The 21,226-nt window shown below is 34.2% G+C and overlaps 1 protein-coding gene across 1 annotated transcript in view; it reads right to left on the bottom strand.

Moving 5' to 3' along the window:
* The window catches only part of Dhc36C (Dynein heavy chain at 36C), an 86,232-nt gene that overhangs the window by 20,634 nt on the left and 44,372 nt on the right, over positions 1-21,226 (bottom strand). The window contains exons 36-43 of the mRNA XM_071585851.1: positions 19,053-19,394; positions 18,699-18,927; positions 17,907-18,060; positions 15,425-15,558; positions 10,354-10,545; positions 8,892-9,164; positions 4,098-4,230; positions 3,398-3,589 (exon numbers count right to left, since the gene is read on the bottom strand). Of these exons, the coding sequence (XP_071441952.1) occupies positions 3,398-3,589; positions 4,098-4,230; positions 8,892-9,164; positions 10,354-10,545; positions 15,425-15,558; positions 17,907-18,060; positions 18,699-18,927; positions 19,053-19,394 (1,649 nt within the window). The remainder of the gene's footprint in view (positions 1-3,397; positions 3,590-4,097; positions 4,231-8,891; positions 9,165-10,353; positions 10,546-15,424; positions 15,559-17,906; positions 18,061-18,698; positions 18,928-19,052; positions 19,395-21,226) is intronic.

Genomic DNA, 21,226 nt, shown 5'->3' on the forward strand with positions numbered 1-21,226 from the left:
AATGAACAAAGATTCATATACCGTAAACCTTCAGCTTCCTCAAAAACAAGATTCTCCCAATGGGGCAAGTTCAAAAAAAGACAATGGATATTTTATTTTGGGCCTGTAGTAATAATGCATCATAAGAAAACCAACTTAATGTCACTTCACATAAGAAATAATTGTGGTGAGAAACAAAACTTGATCATATTTTCTAGAAACAACACTTTGTAATTCTAATACTTGCATATTTACTCTCATGATCTGCATTTTATTGGGCTGCAACGTTATCAGGAGAGGATATGCTTTTATGGTAAGGCATAAGGGGTCAGTTAGGAGAAGATTGGAAAGGGAGAGCTGTGGCATGGAGGGGACACAGTAAAAACTAACACTAAGGAACAGCATGGAATTTGGGATAGAATGGAGTTGTATAGAGGACAAACCATGAGAAAATCCCAAGAAAAAATCAAAGAACACTATCTTATTTTATTTTATTTTATTGCACAACACAACATACATAAATACATGTATTGCACATACACGGGCAATTACCCATTGAAATTTAAGAATATATATATAAAAAGAAAAAGAAATTTCTTCACAATTACAAATTGTATCTCAAACATCGCTTAAACTGCATAGCATTCATAGCAAAGAAATCAATTTCAGGAGGAAGTTCATTTCCTTCCCTCAGAATTCTAGCTATTGGGCTGTGGTACATATAGTTGCGTCTATAAAATTCTCTGTGAAATAATAACTTGCTTCTGGTAGCATAAGAAGGCGTTTGTAAAGAGACTAATTCCAAAAGTTCAGGACTGGACACGCTATTATTCAACAATTTGTGTAGGAACATCATATCTGCCATGATGCGCCGGGAAGATAAAACTGAGATCCCCAGGTCCTTGTATGCATCCGGGTACGAAATATTGTACATGTCAACACCAAGTTTGCGCATGCATAGCCTAATAAAGCGTCTTTGAACCTTTTCAAGCCTATTAATATGACACTCATAAAATGGTGACCACACAATGCAGCCATATTCCAAAATTGGTAACACAAGCATGGTGAATAGTGATTTGATGCAAGTTACATCAAAAATATCTCTGGTGAATCGGGTGATGAACCCCAACATTTTATTAGCTCTTTTAACACTAGTATCAATATGTTTGTCAAAAGTCATTGAGTGAGTAAATATTATGCCCAGATCCTTGATCTCGATAGTTCGGTCGAGAGGTGTATTCATGATGCAATACTTGAATAAAACAGGAGTATTATTTCTATGGAATGACATACAGCTACACTTTTTGATATTGAGTTCCAAGACATTGTAAGAACACCAGTTTGTTAATTGATTTATGCTATTTTGCAATACATGGCAATCAGTTAAGGATTTAATTTTTAAGTATAGTTTTAAATCATCCGCAAATAGGAGAAACTGTACATGATAGATTGCACTTGCAATGTCATTTATGAATACATTAAACAGAAATGGACCCAAATGTGTTCCCTGAGGAACTCCAGAAGTGACATTAAATGTGTTTGAAAGGTGTGATTTTATTTTTACAACCTGCTTCCTCTCATGAAGGTAGCAATCAAACCATTTTAACAATCTACCAGAGATACCATAAGCATAGAGTTTACTAATAAGATGATTAATACTAACTGTATCAAAGGCCTTGCTAAAATCCATGTATATGGCATCGACTTGCAAACCAACATTAAATGCCTTTATAACATAATTCTGAAAGGAAATCAAATTAGTGGTGGTGGATCGACCAGCATAAAAACCATGTTGCTCATTCAGAATAACAGATTTAAAGATAGGATTAACATGGTTCAGAACAAGACACTCAAATACTTTAGCAATGCATGATTGTATAGAAATAGGTCTATAATTCATTACATCTTCTTTGACACCTGATTTAAAAATAGGAACTACATGACTGAATTTTAGTATACCAGGAAAGATACCCTGACACAAGGAAAAATTGAATAAAAAGGTGAGGGGTTCGACAAGGATATCACAACAATAACGTAAAACAGACGGTGGAATACCATCTGGTCCAGGGCCCTTGTTCACATCGAGTGCGTTAAGTATATCAAACACCTCTTGTGACGTCAGAGTAATTGAGGGTAAGATTGAGGTAGGGCAGTCAAAAGAGTATGTAGGTGTAGTGTGAGACAAGGGTTTATAAACTCCAGCAAAATAGTTGGCAAATAAATTAACAATTTCCTTGGTGCTGTTTCCCTCAGTTGTCAAAAAATGCATATTAGCTGGAAGGCTGTTAGACTTTCTTACAGAGTTTACATAGTTCCAAAAAAACTTAATATTGCGTGGAATAGATTCTTGCACCTTCATTATATAATTATAATGACACTTTTTGATCTCTCTCTTGCAAACGCTTCTGACATTGCTAAATTCCAAGTAAGCACTGCGAGATTTAGATATCTTATATTGTTTATGTAATTTCCTTTTAGTATCCACCATTCTAATGATCTCTATGGTAAACCAAGCTGGATAATTACTATGGTTCAACTTCTTCATTGGAGTCCATCGTAAAATGAGCTCGTTTAATTGTTCAATAAACCGGCGAAAACTCTCATCCACATCACAACCCATCCACAATAAATCCCAGCTTACCCCACATAAATCATTGTATAAACTCTCAATATCACAGTTCCTAAGGTCTAACATTTCAGGCGAAGGTGCCAGACATTCATAATCACTAGAAACATTCAAAGTATAACATAAAGCTGGATGATAACACTCGATTGGGAATAAAACATCTACAGGCTCGCAAACTTCGTGTTCTTCGGTCGATGAGAAAATGAGATCGAGAAGGTCATTATTGGAGTTGAATATTTTGTTTATCTGCTTCAGCTGTAGGAACATACAAAGGTCACTTAAAACCTGAGCAGCAGGTTGCACCACACTATTAGAGGAGAAAGAATTATCATCCCAATTCGCGCCCGGCAGGTTAAAATCACCAAATATGACCATTAAAGATGAATTAGAATGTACACTCGCGATCTCTTCCACTGACTCACTGAAGGCTAAGTACATATCACAAGATGATTTTGGGGGAAAGTATGCTACACCAACCAAAACAAAGGATTTACCAAAGCTGATTTTTACAAAAACATGTTCCACATTTTTAACATAAGACGAAACTCGAGATGACGGAAATATTTTCCTCACTGCTATTAACACTCCCCCGCAATATCTGATAATAATATGAAAAACATACCTACCTTTTCATGAAGAATGTATTATAAAATTATCACGAGTAATTTTTTCCCTTAAATCCTCAATCCAGCTGTTTAATTGACATTTTTAATCAATTTAATTTAACATTTTTAATTAAGGAGAACAGAACTGTATTTTTATATCATAATATAAAACAAAATAAGTACATACTTTGAAGGCTGGCAATTTTGTCATACGGCAGAATTCATCCCACGACTTGGTGGGAAGCCAATCAGCTGGATTAGCATGTGGATTCTCCAAACCGACACCACCAGTTAACAAGAACATCCATTCATCATTATTTACTTCACCCTTCTCTCTCATAAGGGTCAAGGACAGCAATAGAGAGAATAGTAATTTATCCTAGGAAGTCAAATAAAAGTAAATCTAATATCAACAGTAGGCACCAAAAACATTTAAAGCATTGCAAATATACAGTATTGTCACTTTTGAAATATGTACATAAAAACACTCCTCTGAGATAAATCCTGAAATTTATTACCCTCTAAAAAATGGTATAACTTACTGCTTTCAGGAATAATAATTTCACATGCATTTATTTTAATCTTCTTAACTTATAAAATTCGAATTTGTGAAGAAACTGAACTAGTGGTTTCAATATGCTAACTATTGAATAATGAACTTGGCCTCAACATCAGATATTCTGCAGTATAAATTCTCTTTTTTAAACTTCTAAAATTTTTTACTGAGGAAAGCCAATCTCTTTGGCACATTCCCTGCTTCTCTTTATTTAATATATAAAGAAAAATACTATCATTAACTTTTTGTGTTTAAAAAGTTCATAATATTCATTCCTTAAAATATTATACAAGATCAAATCAATGTACAATAAAATATAAACAATTCACACCTTTTCAAATAGACTTCGACAAATGTTGGCATACAAGAAATACATAAAATTTCCATCCAAGTCAGAGAGCCTTTTCTGAAGATCATCCACTCTTTCTGTGTTGTCTATTGTAGCCTTGAAGAGACCCACATACCTGCATAAATAATGAAAGATTATCCCATTGTGCATTAAACATTTTAATAAATTGTTAAAGTTATTTAAATAAATTTTTTACACAAGGCAAACCAAAGTAAATTATAATCATTTCCTTGTCAAACAACAAGGGAAATTTGATAATTAGATATTTACATATGAGTGTGTATATACATATATAAAGCTTCAAACAAAAGGCATTTTAGTACTCCTGCTACTCTCCACTTCAAACTATGAAGAGAGAACTTCAAAAGTACCCCTAAAAAAATCACTGACACTTATTGTTACACATTGATATTTTAAACTTCTCACAAATGATATTCTCATTAATTAACAATGTCACATCGAAATTGCTTTTTGCCCCTATGAAAAGCAACCTTTCAACATCATTGAGAATAATTAATCATTGTGTAGCTATTATTGTAACACCCTTTGAAGTATCTATCTCCTTAATTTTGTCCATGTTCTTGAGGATTAAGTGAATTGTTAATGTTAGCAATTGTAATCACATGCTAAATCAGTCATGCTCACACCTCATTCTTGTTTTTCAACAATTTTACTTTTCATTTCAATAGCTATTTTTATTCCCTTATGGCTGTATTCCTGCAGCTTTTTCTTTTGGGATATTTTAACACTATGCATAAATTATTATTAAAATTTTTGCAAAAAAATAAGATGTCTGAACACAAGTTTGGAAAAATGAGTTATCACTAGCAACACTAAGATGCTAAACATAAATTGAAGCAGCAGGCACGCAATCAATCTGGGAGTTCCCCTCTCCTCGTCACTCATGATGAGAATTTTCACTCATTAAGAGAGTCATTTTAAAAAATATTTTTTGCTCATTATGCAAATTACTCATTATGTGAGGTGCTTACTAGGCAAGGTTCCACTCTAAGAGTTTAGGCAACTGGGACTAAGCTCACTGGGTCATACATATACATACCAATACACTAGTATAATTACATATTAATTGTTTAAGCCAGAATAGAGGCATAGCGACAATTCAAGGTATTCATTTACAGAATAGAACATATTATTGTTTAAAAGGTTATACAGCTTTTTCTTGAAAACAGGTACTTTTGTTTCATATTTTATTTCATGGGGAAGTTTATTGAATAACCTTAAGCCCATTGCTTTGGGCCCATGGGCAGTACTGTACGTCAAGCTCGGCAGTGTGAAAAGGCTTCTGCTGCCATCATCTCACAAAATCCTTGCAAACCTAGTTCAACAGCAGCAGCATAAAAGACAAACAAGTGGACAAACTAGTTAGCATAAGGACTTGGAATGTTAGGACAATGTTGAAGACAGGGAAATTAGAAAATATAAATCAGGATGTTGAGAGGGAATATACGCATAAATATTTCAGAGCAGTTCAAGGTCTGATGAAGGGATAGTGGGGATTACTTGAGTGATATTTACAGAGTAATATACAGCAGGGGGAAGAGAGTCAGCTAGGGGTGGCCATAATATTAAACAAAATCTTAGGAAGAAGCATAGTAAGCATAGAGCAAGTGAATGATATAAAATTATTAGTAGAAGTAAAAATTGAACCAATGAACTTGGTCTTTATTCAGATCTACATGCCAACAAGAACTCATACAAAGAAAGAAGTAGACAGGGTCAATCACAACAAAAATGAAGGAGTGCCAGGAGGCAGTAGTGAAAATTGTGAGGGAGGACAGGGAGACAAGTACAATAAAATAAAAATGGGAATACATTATAATAAAATAGGGATATCAAAAACCACGCACAAAACAATAGTAATAGTAAATAGAAAATAATATGGATTAAAGATGCAATGGTTAGGAAATTGAAGAGAAAAGGAAATGAAAGATGAAATATATAGGTGAGAGAAAGTATGAAGAGATAAATAATAAAATGAGGCAGGAAATTAATTGGATAGAATGAGAAATGCTACAGAAGATGCAAGGTGAGGATTTGGAAAATTTACAAAGGATGAAATTGGTGCATGGTACAGGAAGGTCAAAGCAATACCAGGAAGTAAGGAGAGAAAACCCATGTACAATTTAACTGTTATATCAGGAATATTATTGATGAAATGAGGAAAGATTCAATAGAGATGGATAGAATACATAGGGAATATATGGTAAAGCAATTTGTCAAAATTAATGTATTTGAGGAAAGCTTAGGACTAGGCTTATTTGATGGCAAGATAGAAAGGGCATTGAGGGAATTGAAATCAAATAAGTCCATGGGGATGGATAGCATTCTTAAAGAACTGATTTTGGGTTTAGGGAAATTAGGAAGAAAAAGTTTTTGTGGATTAATTCATATTATTTATGAGGGAGGAACGTGGCTGGAAGATTTCATTAGATAGTGCCAGATCCCATTGCAAAAAAAGAAAGGCAGCCATATGTAAGGACTATGGCAAAATAGTTTGATTTTGCATGTATCTGAGGTGGTATTTATGATCATTAATATGAGGATTAAGAGAGGACAAATGATTACTTAGGAGATGATTGGGTTCTGGAAATTCCATAGTAATGAGGTAGGTAACTAATATAAAGGAACATAGAATACAATGAGGATATATTTCCAAGAAACTGCAGGAGATACCGCAATAGTAACTTTTAACCGAGTCATCTGCCTTGACCGGCATCCTGGTCAAGGCGGTAAAAATCATTCGCCTTGACCAGATCCCAATTAAGGCGAATGATTTTTACACTCTGAAATTTTTGAATTGAAAGGATATATTTGCTTGTTTATCTTTCAATTAGGCATACGATAGAGTAAATTGGGAATAGGCGACCTATTTGCAACATGTACCTACTACTACTCTGGTGCAAGTAACAGATGGAGAGTCAGGATGGACAGTGTTAAGAAGAAGAGTAACACAAAGGTGCCCGTTATCACCCCTGATTTTCAACACATATGTGGAAAAAATGGTTAAAGAGGCATGAGAAGAACTGTAGCTATGAATACATGTTGGTCAGGAACCCATAAAATAAGTTAGGTTTGCAGATGATCAAGATTTAATTAGCTATTCAGCCAAGGGAGTACATGCATTGCTGGGCACATTGTAAAATTGGTGTGATCAGCATAGGATGAGAGTCAATGTAAATAAAACAAAGAATATGAAGTATTCGAGAAAGAAAGAGGCTAAGTTAAATTTAAAATAGGAGGGTAAAAACTAGAGCAGGTGGAGCAGTTTACCCAGATTTGAAGTATTATAGACCAAGATGGTCAAAGTAGTAGGGATATCAGAAGAAATTGCAGTAGGTGATAGGCTTTCACAAGAAGGAAAGGAATTGATGGCACAGAAGTTGAGTAAGGATGTTAAGAAAAGATTAATTGAAATTTAGCTATGGAGTGGGGCTATGTTTGGCACAAAAGCATGGTTATGGAAGCAAGATGATAAATGAAGATTGGAGGCTTTTGAAATATCAGTATGGAAAAGGATAGAAGAGGTAAAATTGATGAAAAGTAAAAGAAACGAGAAGGTGATGGATTTGATAGGAGAGAAGAGGCGATTGTTGGGAGGAATTCAATGGAGGCAGGAAATGTAGATGCAGGGGTTTTTGATTGGCAATTGGATGTTGAAGCCTGTGATAGATGGGAGAACATTAGGTAAGCAAGAAACGGGTATGTAAAGAATAGGAATGTTGAATGGAATAAAGGGAGGTAGAATAAGCATAGCTTTGAGGAATAATTCACTGTAATGTTGGATATCAAGGTGGATTTTCTGAGGAGACACAAAGAAATGTTTTGTTTTTAAGTATTTGTCCATCCAAAACCTACCAAATATGGTAAAATATCAATACAACTCTTCTTCTCTGTATGATTATCAACTCCACCTCCTGCCTCCCCCATCTCAAAAAGTGACCAGTTCTGCTTCCACCATTCACTTTCCCTCACAGAGTGGAGCTTTAATAGCATAAAAGTCTTGATCTTTCTTTTCTCTACCAATCTACCACTGACAAAGTAAATAAGTTAGGGAGAGAGTAACCTATGCTATATGATTGTTATGGGCTATAAACTCTCTTTTCCTCATCATGAGAAAGGAACCTGAGATTAGGTTGATTGACTGCATCAAGCAGAGAAAGCATAAACTAAAGTTCAAAATAGGTCCAGTGATTCAACATTAAGATGCTTCATCCATTGGTGTTATATCCTATTTTCACATATTCATAGAGCCTATTAATAGCCAAAAGTAGATGTGTCTTGGGGAAAGTGGAGCTTATTTCCAAGACAATAGTATCATGGTAACAACTCTATAATGAATAAACCAAACTTTGACATTCATATATCACTAATGCGGAATAATTAATCAAGAGGATATTTAGGAATAAACATTGTGTGTGAGTCATGGGATGAGATCATTGCTTTAGATTTCATTATAAATACATTTTGATCTATCTATACCAAAAAGCATACTAAACTGGGTCGAGTTTTGTCTAGGTCAAGCACTGCTTTTAGCTGTGAATTATACGTTATTTAGAAAAAAGCAAGATTAAAATAACAAATTTTAACTGTTTTACCTACACTGAAATTTAGACGTACAATTGAGAGAGATCAAGGGGCCATATGGCTAATTTACTCATGTTTAACAATAAGTTCAAATATGCATCTTAATAAATTAGGAAAATCTCCTCATGCAGTACAAAATTGGAAACCCACCAAAATTAATGCCATACTCACCATACTAAGGAATACTGATACATAGGATCAACAGAAGACAAACTAGTCACACAAAAGAATAGAGCAGCGACACGTAATGCAAGTGGAGCATATGCCAGTCGTGCTGCATCAATTGAACGCTCAGTTTCTTCTGATGTTGCTTGCTTCTCTTTAATATCATCAGCTAGTGATTTTGAACTGCTTAGAGCAGCCACTGCTGTCTCATCCTCCAAAATATTGCCCGTTGATGTGGAGAGGACTTGTAAAATTGTATCTTCCAAGGACTTAAGCTGTCTAAATGAAAGATTTTAAAGTGGTATTATGCAAGTAAATCTTGGAAGGTGGGAAAAGACAACAACTTGAAAGCTTGTTTATGCATATGCAAATGAAACAATGCATCCTAGATGAGTATTTATACTATAAATCTAATACCTGACTCATCAGTTGAATACTTAACTGACATCCTGGGAGGTATTTTTGTATTTATGTCTTCAATTAAGGATTCTTTACTCCTACATTATATTTTATGGTGAAATATGCATTCCATGTAATCATTTAAATGCACTGGGTAAAAATCATGCCTTAGAATTTCAAAAAGACGAGACATGCCTTTCATATATGTAAGCATTAATTCACTGCATTATAAAATGTTTATAATTTCTAAGTTTTCATGAAGCTTTACTAGAACTTGAGAATACTGGCAATTCATATCATTATTTATTTACAGTACAATACCCTGAGTAGTACAAAAATATTTTTGTACTGCTGAGGGCAGAAAGTACATTACAGCAAAGGTTTTCCCATGTTTTTGTTTTCAAGTAAAAAATTTTAATTGCTTCATATTCTGGATCATATCTGGCTTACACTAACTAATATTTTAGGTTTACATACTAAATATGTACTTGCATAGAAGTAAATAATATTTCAACAATACCCTACCTGAACTACAGATGTCTCTGGCACAATAAATGTTTATGAACTGAAAAACCTATTCAGAATCTGCTCTTCAATGACAACCAGTCTAAATATCAGCCAGTCAAGAGCCAAAAGATTAGGATACTCCTAGGAACATCAACATCTATGGCAAATCTTTTTTACCAGAAGTGCTGGAAAAGATTTTGTGCCAGTGCTATTCCCTCAAGACTTAAGACAATTTCCAAGTATAACAAGCAATACCAAGGAATAAGGGTGTTCCAAGGAGGGCAAGCAAATTTTATACACAGCATACTTTATAAATAATTATGTTACCTGTATGACTCCCACTAGGCATATTTTAAATAATTTTTTCTGAAAATAAAAGTTAACAGCATTCTATTCTATCCTCTCCTCAGACCAGAAATATGTACGAGTATATTAAATCAGGAACTTTTAATGTATTATACATACTTGTTCCTCTAAAATTTCTAATTAGATAGAAGAATCATAGAAAAATTAATGGAGAAATCATGATTCCACATTCAAGAAACTCAAAAAAAATGCCAACCTTTTATTTTCAGCCCCTTGAAGTATTAAAACATTTTTCTCCTCCTCAAGATCTGGCTGTTCCTTGGCTACAATTATTCCCAGCAACTGATCATGTAATCCAATTGGTGTAATCATAAAATTAACTAATGTGACTTTCACTGCCACTTCAGGCAAATAATGAGGATTTGGGAGTTTGGTGGTGATGTAAAACCTGTAATAATATATAATTGTAATTAGCAATAAACCTTACACTTGCATACACAGTTATAGTCATCTAAATAGTTCATTATTTAAAACAATTTGGTATTCATGCCTACAAGAAGGAATAATAAATAAATTCTGAGGAACATATTTAACTGTTCGGTCCATAACTGGGTACCCGGGTATTCATTTCATATTTGCAGATAGAATTAATTGACTTTCCCTAAAAAAAAATTTTATGACAGCCCAGGTCCCCAAAATTGAAGTAGTTTCACACCAATTTTTCATAAAAATTTTTTGCGATCAATGATTTAATAACATTTATTAACTATCAAACTAAATACCCCCTCTGTCATGACCAAATACCCGGGTACCCACTAAGGTTTGAAAGCCAGGTTTATACACACTAAAGAGACCGTTTATCAAAGTGTTCATGTAACTAGACTTCCGAATACATAATCAAAAGTATCATTTGTAATTTCCTTCATTTAAGCAATTTTTATTATAAACAATGGTAAATATAGAAGGTAAAAAAACTTCATTCCATTTTTTTTATTTTAGTTATTCTTTCTTTTATTTATAATAACACAGCTCCATTAAAAAAAACTAGCATTTAATTATTGTAAATAACAAACATTTAATTATTTTGCACACTCTTCACATGTCGTGGTTGTATTACAACATTCATCACAAACAGCGAACTCAAATACGGAACATGGCTTTCGAGTTTTGCAACGTTTTTTGAATTCACTCTGGAGACAAATACGGCATGCACCAGTAATTTTTTCCTTCTGGTTGAATCTAACTGTGCCTGAGGTTTCCTGGCTGTTAGCTGCTGTGCATGTGAATTCATGGTTGACCCAAAAAACTTTCATTCGCCACTTTGGTTACGAAATGTCTAATGATTTGCGCATTATTTGAATGATTTAAGGAGTAGGTATGCACCTCTCTTCCCAGTTGAAATAAAAAAATGGTCGTTCAGAAGTTTTTTCGAGAGCAATTTATTATTCCCAAAATAAAGAATATATGCTGCAAGGCAGGCAATATCGAGAATATTGTAGAAAAAAGCCAGAGGCCACCTGCGAGTTGACCTTTTTGTCATATATCTACCAAGCATTTTATTCATCATGTCCACTCCAGCTTTTGACCAATTACAAAATTCAATAATTTTGTGTTTTTTCTTTGCACCATCACCAATCTTTTCGCCCTGATGCATTGATGATAGTATAATTACTGTCTTGATATTTTTGGCACATAACCGCACATGGTTACTTTTTTATGAAAGCCAAACACAGTGGATAATTCTTCTCTTGTTTTCAATGCAACCATTGCTGGTGGAATGTACAGCTTATTTTTCTTCAAAGTGCCAACAATGGTTGAATCCCAGGATAGTAAACATTTTGCCAATGGCAGAGTAGTGAACTAATAATCCATTGTAATATTTCTACCGGATCCTTTGTATGGTGCCACCAAGTCTTTGACAACTCTCTCAACAACATTTTTATCGTGCCCGGCACTCGATTTTCCAGTGTAAAGATGTCCAGCAAGTGTATACGAAGTTTCAGCATCACATATTCACCATACTTTCACCATACCAAGGTCTCGCATATTATTCGCACTCCAACATACATTGGTCGCTTGGATCATGTTTATAAAATTTGGGAAATAGATGCCAGAACTAGCAGACTCAAGGACTCCTTACCACGGACAATATGGGATAGCAACTGCAGCATTATAGATAGCCAAAATTCCACTTACCACCCTCCGCATCTAGGGAATAATTATTTCAACTCAATTGCATGCTCTTTCACTAACCTCCTGTATTTTATTGTCGTAACCCATTCTTTCCGAATGACCTCATTAGTGTTCTGTTCATCTGTTTTTAAGTCTCCCCTTCAACCACTCATCCCTCTCCGTGGGAGGACCCGCCCACTACCTGCAACGTTGGGTCACATTCCCTGCCTTTCAGTCTCACTGGGAGGGAGAGCGTTTTGTGTTGCATGTTCATGTGGTGGTGGAGTTTTGCCTTCTTACTTCTGTTCTGGCTTGCAGATTGTTGGATGGCTTTTGTGCTGCATCCTGGGGTGCAGCTGTTTGTTTGTTTATGCTATATGTGCTTGCATGAGTGCTAGATGAAGGGATTTTTGAATGAGTCTATACGCCGCTGTGGGTGTAGTTTTTCATGTTGTTCATTTTGCATGTGGTATTTTTCCTATTCATGGGTGGTGACCTAACACCCCCCACCACATGCCCTTGTGACAGCTTGTGGGGTATCATGTAGATGTAGATACTTTGATTCCATACTTGGCTGGCTTTGATGGAATATATTGAGTAAATTTAGTTCGATCCTGGTGCTCTGATGCTCTGTTGGCTTATAATACTTTCCCACATTATTATTGAGCATTGTTCAAAGGTCTTGCCTCTTGCCATGCAGTGAGCTCGAGTATTGACATCATCAAAATGAATAAAATGCACAATGTTCCAGAAGCGATTAATCCCCAATACTGCACGGTACAATGGATATGAGTAAGACTTCCACATTTCCCTTGCATTGTTAGTATTTGAGTTACTGGCACCAGAGTTTATCAGAAAAGTCAGGAATGCATAAAATTCCTAAAACTCAAAACTTCCATACAAGTGGTTTTTCCCCTGGATTTTTTCATTGTATGCTGTGCATATGTTGAGCTTGCTTTTTTATTCATATGACGCATTATGATAATAGCCATTAAGTGAAAAATAATGTGATTGTGTCACGAAATGACAGCATGTTGGTGTTCCCATTAGGTCCATATCTCTGTCGCACAACATTATGCCTGGCAACTTGATGTTCCCTTGTTGCTGCTTCAGCCCACTGAGTACTACCTTTTGCTGTCATTCCTGACAGCAGTATGTGGGTACCCGGGTACTCAATTATAGAACAAATGGTGAAAGTTTGGTTATGGACCGGACAGTTAAACTAATGTCTGAGAAGGGATATTTACTGAAAATATACCATAATTATTTCAACCGATCAAAACTTTCCCAACATAAACTGGCAAGTGGTAAAAAAGTGAAACTAAAATATGAAAAGTTGAACACTAAAGTCAGCATTAATGCTCACTCTTCAGAAATATTCATAAATTTTATCTCATTACAGTGAATCCTAATGTAACCTCCAATTCTAATCAATGGATCACACCTCTCTATTATTTCATTGCAGTTCTCAGCTTAGTATACTTTTAATGAAAAATACTCAAGCTGGCAATAGAATAAGATACTAAAAAACATTTAATCAGTCTTCAATATTAAATAATTTAAAATTTTTATAATGAATACAGAAAAAAAAGCATGGATTGAAATTTCACACATGATAATTGGATAATGGTGAATTTAGACAACAATTGGAACAACTCTAATAAGTTGGGGTCAATAACTGAGGTGATCATTAAAATGGGATTGAAATTAAAGATTATATCATCTGGAAGTATTTCAGCAGTTTGTGGGCAAATGAACATTACTGGTGAGGCTAAAATACTCCAATAGATTGGTAAAATCATCCCTGTATGCAATGCTGGTAAGCATACCACAACTGAAATCACTTGTGAGGGATAACCTGAAATCACTTGTGATGGATAACTTGTAAAGATCCACAAGAGCTGAATAGTAACTCAAATCTACAGAAAAATTTGCTTAAAAATAACTGTGAGTCACTTTGAGGAAACCAATATGATGTAATTCCATAGACAAGCTTTACAAGGAAACAGTACATATTATATACTCAAAATCTCTTTGGCATTAAAATGAATGTTTCATTGGAATTTATGGAAACAGCATTACGAGATATGTTTAGATAAAATAAAAATTATTGCTCTCATGAAAGCTGGGATATAACAAGATACCAACAGAACACCCAGATATGCTAAAAGCAGAAAATTCTTTGTAAGAAAGCCATTGTTCACATTAGCACAATATGGCAAGATTATGAGAATCATGAACAAGTTCAAATTTCAAGAGCTCAGTACAAGGCATTGAATATTAAAAGCATAGCTATCAAAATACTATGTGATACATCAACATCAGAAACAGCAGGATAAATAGGTGAATTCTGAAAAAAACACTCTTTGATTGACAGCATTTAGTCGGATCAAGTTTTCCTCATTCATCTGTGACTACCTTAGGTTTACCCACAGCTGGCCCAGGACGCTAGCTGTGTGGTTGGACTGGCTGAAACATGGAATGAATGTTGAGGAATTGATATAAACCATATCCTCAGTCATGACCCTAACATCAACGCTGTCAGTTCCAGCATTAAAAATTAGGCAGTAGACTTTCACCTCACCATCATGGCAACATGAGTGATTGATTAATTGTTGGTGTTTTTGGCCTTTGAGAGGAACCCCAGGTGGTTAACCTCTTGGTCCATTGTACAACCCATGTTTAAAATGTCTGCCACATGTAGACAGGGAACAAGAGCACCATGATAAAGGTATGCAGATTACCCATACAACCTCCATTGGGGCTCAACTAGGCATAACTTCAGTGATCTAATGGGAACCAGTGTATCAATGGCTAGGTTCTTGCACCCCATGAGTGGTGCAGTGATGAAAATAATTCTTGAATAAGTAGATAGATACATAATTAAAGATAGAGAAAATTTATTTGCATGCTATGGTCAAAGGAAATCTTCACAGAGGTAACTGTAGTGCAAAGTAAGTAAAGGCCTTAATGTGTCATGCCAAATTATTCACTGAATATATCTCTTGTGAAGCTTGGATATACATTATGTGGAAATTCAATCAAACAGATACAATATTAGCTACTCGAATATTGCATGAAATGGATAAAAAGAAGGCAGTGTTATCTAAATTGGGGAAATTTACATTTCATTGGTTGACTGTTGAGGCATTTACCTGAATTCATGTGAATACTCCACCACTGAATCACCAAGCTTGATACAAAGAGTGCCACCCTGCCTAAATGTCTGCTTCTGAAGTAAAGGCTCCAGCACAGCATCTAATTCTTCTCCAATATTCTCCAATAGTACCTGATATAAGATTAATAAACAGTTGAATATGTAAACCATACCTACTTACAATGGCCATGCAGCAATTACACTGGCTCTCTGTAGCAAGGCAAGTAGTTACACTATCAGCATATTTATTATTTAAGTTGAAATATCAGAGCGCAATTTATTATGTGAAATGAATCCATAAATCACAATAAAAACAATACAAGTTATAATTAAAAGACTATAAAATCTTGCGAAATAAATATAGTTTCCCTATTCATAGAATAATTAAAAATTGAAATACTTCTGGTCCAAAAGCTGTTAAATTTATTCATCAAAGAATTACGTCAGCCAATTTCCAAAATACACTTTGAAAGTATTTGCAAAATTGTATCATGACCAAAATGATAATAATCAATCCTCAACATATCTGCTTCACTTCAATTTAAAATATCTATAAAGATATATCAGAGGATATAGAGGGACAGAAACAGGATTTTGGTGATATGGTGATGTGAAATTATGGTTTAACCCCCAATAAATGTAGTTTATAAAATTTTTGATCATATATTTTATGCACATGTTTTCTGTTGATTCCCTCAGTAATTGTCCTGAAATAAATATGAATGTAATTAATCTAAAAATTATTCAATATCAAGAAGTGAGGGAAAGATAAATTATGGTTAAATAACCATTGTAGCACAGTAGATTAAAAAAATATTAACTGGAAATAATTGGATTTTTACACATGAAAGAAATTCAAAACAACAATGGCAAAAAGATGTAGACTTTCAAGCCAAATGTTCCCCCTCTTCCATTCTTCAGGGGATGAGTGCTCCCTGCAGCCCCACCTGTATCAGCTCCTGAGGCCTAGGAGTCTATCAAAATGAGCTAATCGACTAAGGAAGTAGCAATGGAAATAATGTGCACATCCCAATCCCTGGGATCAAATGCAAAGAATTACTCAAAAAATCTGGCCATACTGAATAATTTACATTTATTTTCAGCATTTATCTGTCTTAGGCAAAACATCAATCTTAAAACATTTTGATAAAACCCTTCAATATTGACAGGGATGATATAAATATGTAAGTCTAACATAATAGGAGTACATTTGAGAAATAGACAACTTATCCAGCACCTGTACATGTCTCAGAATGTACAGGTGTGGATAGTTCCTGGAGAATCTGGATGGGACATGCTAGGCAGGGGAGTAAGACAGGGATATCTGTTATTATCAGTTCTTTTCAATTTATATGCAGAGGATTTAGTTAAAGAAGGTATGGGAATGGCTGGAGGCTGGAGTGTAAGTAGATGGGGACTCTTCAAACAGATTTGCATAAGATCAAGCATTAGTCAGTCAACCAAAAGGTTACAATTATTACTTAGCACATGTTAAACTCAATTTTATAGGTATGGGATGAGAATTAATCATGAAAAACATAGGTCAAGAGATTCTAAAGAAACATGAAGACTAAGATAATCATTAAACTTAGGGGGGGGGGGGCAAATATGAACAGTTAAAACAGTTTACTTATTTGGGAAGTGTTTCAGATGAGGGTGGCCAGAGTATTTGGGTCAATAAAAGAAGATTTGTACTAGGTAAAAAATTGTTCACTCAGAGGTGGGAGTTGATGAAAGGCATCATACGTAAAGATGAAAAGAAAAGACAAGGTAAAAATTTAGCATGGGCCATAGTTTGTATAGTTCAGAAGCTTGGTTGTTGAGGCAGGAGAATAAGGATAGATTGGGAGTCTTTGAGATGTGGGTGTGAAGAAGAATAAAAAAAGGGACGGAAAGGAAAATAAATTATGAAGTTTATGCCTAATGATGGGAGATAACTGTAGGGAGTCTTTCAAAACAGACAAGACAAGTAGATGCAAGAGATACTGAGAAAAAATGGGATGATGAAGATGATATAGATAGGAAAATTCTAGGAAAGTGAAGTGGAGGGAGGAATAGGCACTTTGGATTAAATTATGGGAGGTGGAAAGCATGCAGCACTAAAGAATGAGTTATTGTTTTATTAGGTTTAAGAATATTTTGTGTCATGTTCATTAGGGCTTAGGAAGATAAGTAGTGTGTTGCTCAAGGGTCCCACCAAAAACCTACCCTAAGCTGAGAGACTGCTAAAAATATTCACAAGTATTTTGCTGAAGAAAATTCAAGAGCAACCATCTATCTTAATAACTTAATTTCTGAATTACCTTGATGGAACATAAAAAACTAAGCCAATTAAACAAGATTCATAAAGAAACTCAAGCAGGTTTGTAACAAAAATCACAGAATGCTAATCAGCTAAACTAAATATAGAGTTAAATGCAAAATTAACTTCCATAACTTAAATCTCTTGCTTTAAACAACAGATTTGAAAAACCACTTACCGGACGACCAAATTGTATTCCAGCCTCAAGAACTCGAACATAATCAGAATCATTTAAACGGATAATGGAGAGGTTATTAGCTTTTTCCATATTTTTAATCCATTTATTGGCTTGTATCTGGGGATCAATCATCAAGGGCCATCTTCTAGCTGTCCTTAAAATGAATACAATGTAGTGCATTCAAAATGGCCAAGAAATTTACTAAGCAGAGGTGAAATACTATTTATACAAAATATTTGAGAAAACTATGGAGATCTAATTAGCAAAAACTTAATCCCACTCCTGAAAAGTAAAAATTACCATCATAATGCAGTAAAATAATACTTTGATAAGATAAAATGGACAAGAGATTTTTCTAATGTTGGTAGCAGCAGTAAAATTTGATCATAAAATACATATACTGAATGAAGATAACATGTAGCCTAGGTAATGAATATTTTGTAACATGCAAATCGATGGGTAAGAAAAAATAATGATATCAGCTCAAATATTTATACCTTTAGAATCATCCAAAATCAAGGCAAACAGGGTTTATAAATACTCTGAAAGCTGTTAACTCTAGCATATTAATAACGATTTGTATTAGGAGCAAAGTTTTAAGAAAAAAGTACACTTCTAGCTAATAAATAAGATAATATTTACCAATTCTTAAGAAAATGTTCATTAATAGTAGGATGCAGGAATTTTTCCTTGGCAGAGAATTCTTTATCTTGAATGATTTTTGCAAATTAAAATTTGGTCAAGTTAACCATCCATGAAATTATATGATAATTTTTATACAACCTTACTTACTTTGCTATTATTGCATTGTCAACAGAAAAGGTATCAGTTGGCAAGCCAAAAATATTCCACTGACGAATAATAACAGGGTCCCCAAGAACAGACATTAATACAAAATCCGTCGAACACACAATATTTAATGACTGACAAAGGGTAACCCATTTCTCCACTGTTTCAACACGAAACTGATTTGTGAATGGACCTAGATAAGCCAGCACACCAGCTCCAATAAGAACATCACCTAAATAAATAAATAGAATATATTGATAGCAATATTTTTGTCAATGAATTGTAGAAATAAATCATAGTATTTGAATTATAAGGACTTCATGAAAATGTGAATCGCTTAAGATACATGCTACTTACCAGTAAGATTTCTATAGACCTCTCCCAAACTCAATGCCATAGTGGCCCACCTTGAGCGTTCACCACCCAAACCCCCAATCAACTGGTCAGCCCTCTCTAGTTTCTTGCTGCAGAGGTCAACATCTGCTTCCAACTCTAATCGTCTTTGCTTATTTCTTTCCAAAACCTCTTCCAAGTCAGCAAGTTTTGCCTGAATATCTCTAAGTTCTTTCCTCTTTATTTCAAGTGCAGCCTCTGCTTCTTTGCATTGTGCCTCAGCCACGGCAAGTGCTTCCCTTTTGGGCGCCACCACTTTGATAACTTTATCATATTTTGAAATGGCTATTACCCATTTGCATAAACCTAAATTGGAAAGAAATCATTTCACTGGGATATCCTTATTAGCATTCAAATGTTCCTTCCATTAAGAGCATAGTTTTAACCAAATTATTTATTAATCACTGATTGTACTCAGGAAATTCATAAGTACACTATAAACAGCATAGCCACATCTGATCTTGCTGAGTTTTCATCATGTGGTTGCTGCTTTCTGCATTGGTAATTCACAATTAAAAAAAGATCACACTGGTTAAAGAATACAGAATTGTTTTAAATGTAAATCATTAGGGTATGATTAATGTTAAACGGCATGACCTCATTTATGATGGGCTCAAAACCAATGATTTAAACTATTAAATGAGAAGAAGGTATTAATTATTTTATTATTATCTTTATTTACTCTTAATTAACCGTTATTTTCAGCAAGACTAAATTTTTCTAGATTAAGAATGATCTTTTGGTAGGAATTAAAGTTCTACTCAGAAGGCTAAAGGTCAGAAGGCTAACACTACAACCAGTTTTAGTAGCTGCTTTCCTTATAAATTAACTTTTTTGTCCCTTTTTATACATCTATAAGTTATAAGTTACCATGAGTAGATAGGTGTTTGAAGAGGTGAAAACATTACTGCTAACACTGATCATCTTATTTCTCAATCTTTTAATGCTTTAACCACCACAATTTTAAGAATTTAGTAGCATGTGATTCTGTTTAGATGAATTCTCATTTGGCATCATTTAACAATAGCATGGCAAAAAGACATTGAATTGATGAAATAATCTTTTAAGAAATGCCATTGTGACAATTTTTAATGAGGAATAAGGAAATGCAAAAAATTATGTATTTCCTGTGGATACATAATGTATTAAATACAAACAATATTTAGATTAAAAAGTGATTAAATTATAATGATCCATTTCTATTCAATTCATCTAAGAATTTTTAATTGCTAATAATATTGCAATATTCCATCATATATCTTTTCTAGATTTCAATAAACTCTAGCTCCATATTATAGTGGGTTTTGTGAAGTTCGAGCTTCGATGGCTTGTGATGTCTTAGAGTTTTCAATAAACGTAAACAACCCAGCAAATACTGTCTTCTAGTCAGGAATGTATATTGCATCAAACACGCAAAAAAGTAAGACTATGGGTATCATTCGATGCATGAATGCTAATACGCACCACAACATTCTTAAACCTAATTAATTGGGAAGTATATTGTAAACTTTCCTCATTGTTAATCACAGCTTCATTGCTCTCGATTCAAAATAATTTTTCCAATATTTTAATTTTGTATCACCAAGAAGAGTGATTTGGAAAGAGAGGAGAGTACAATTAACCCTTTACCTGGACAACTGAATTTCAAGACAGTCATGAGCAGATTGATCATTAACTAAAACTAATAGTTAATTTGGTTACTCTATTTTTTCTGCAGATTTTTCAATATTTGATAATTATTAAGGTTCATAATTATATTTTTCCTATGCATTTTTCTGTATGAGTTTCTCTTTATCCAGCATTAATTATCTATTATAGTTACATTAAATTTGTACAGCTCTCAATCAAACCTTGAGACTTAACAAATGCTCAATAGGCAACAGGGATTGTAAAAAAATATATAGAAAGAAAATATCCATGTATAATTAGTGTATCTGAATAACCACTCAAAAAAATTAACACATTTCTGTCACTTCTGCCTCAGTTCTCTTTGCATTGTCAGGAGTGTACATGGCACAGCTGACTGCATTGGCTCAAAGAATTTGGGGTTTTAGTGGTGTAAACATGCTTCAAATTACAGTGTCCAACTTAAATTTTTGGGTCAATATAACTGAAAAGTCTGACACTTACTGTATGTA

The sequence above is a fragment of the Hetaerina americana genome, unplaced genomic scaffold, assembly GCF_022747635.1.
Source record: "Hetaerina americana unplaced genomic scaffold, ioHetAmer1.1.p SCAF_1, whole genome shotgun sequence".
NCBI classification, from domain to species: domain Eukaryota; kingdom Metazoa; phylum Arthropoda; class Insecta; order Odonata; family Calopterygidae; genus Hetaerina; species Hetaerina americana.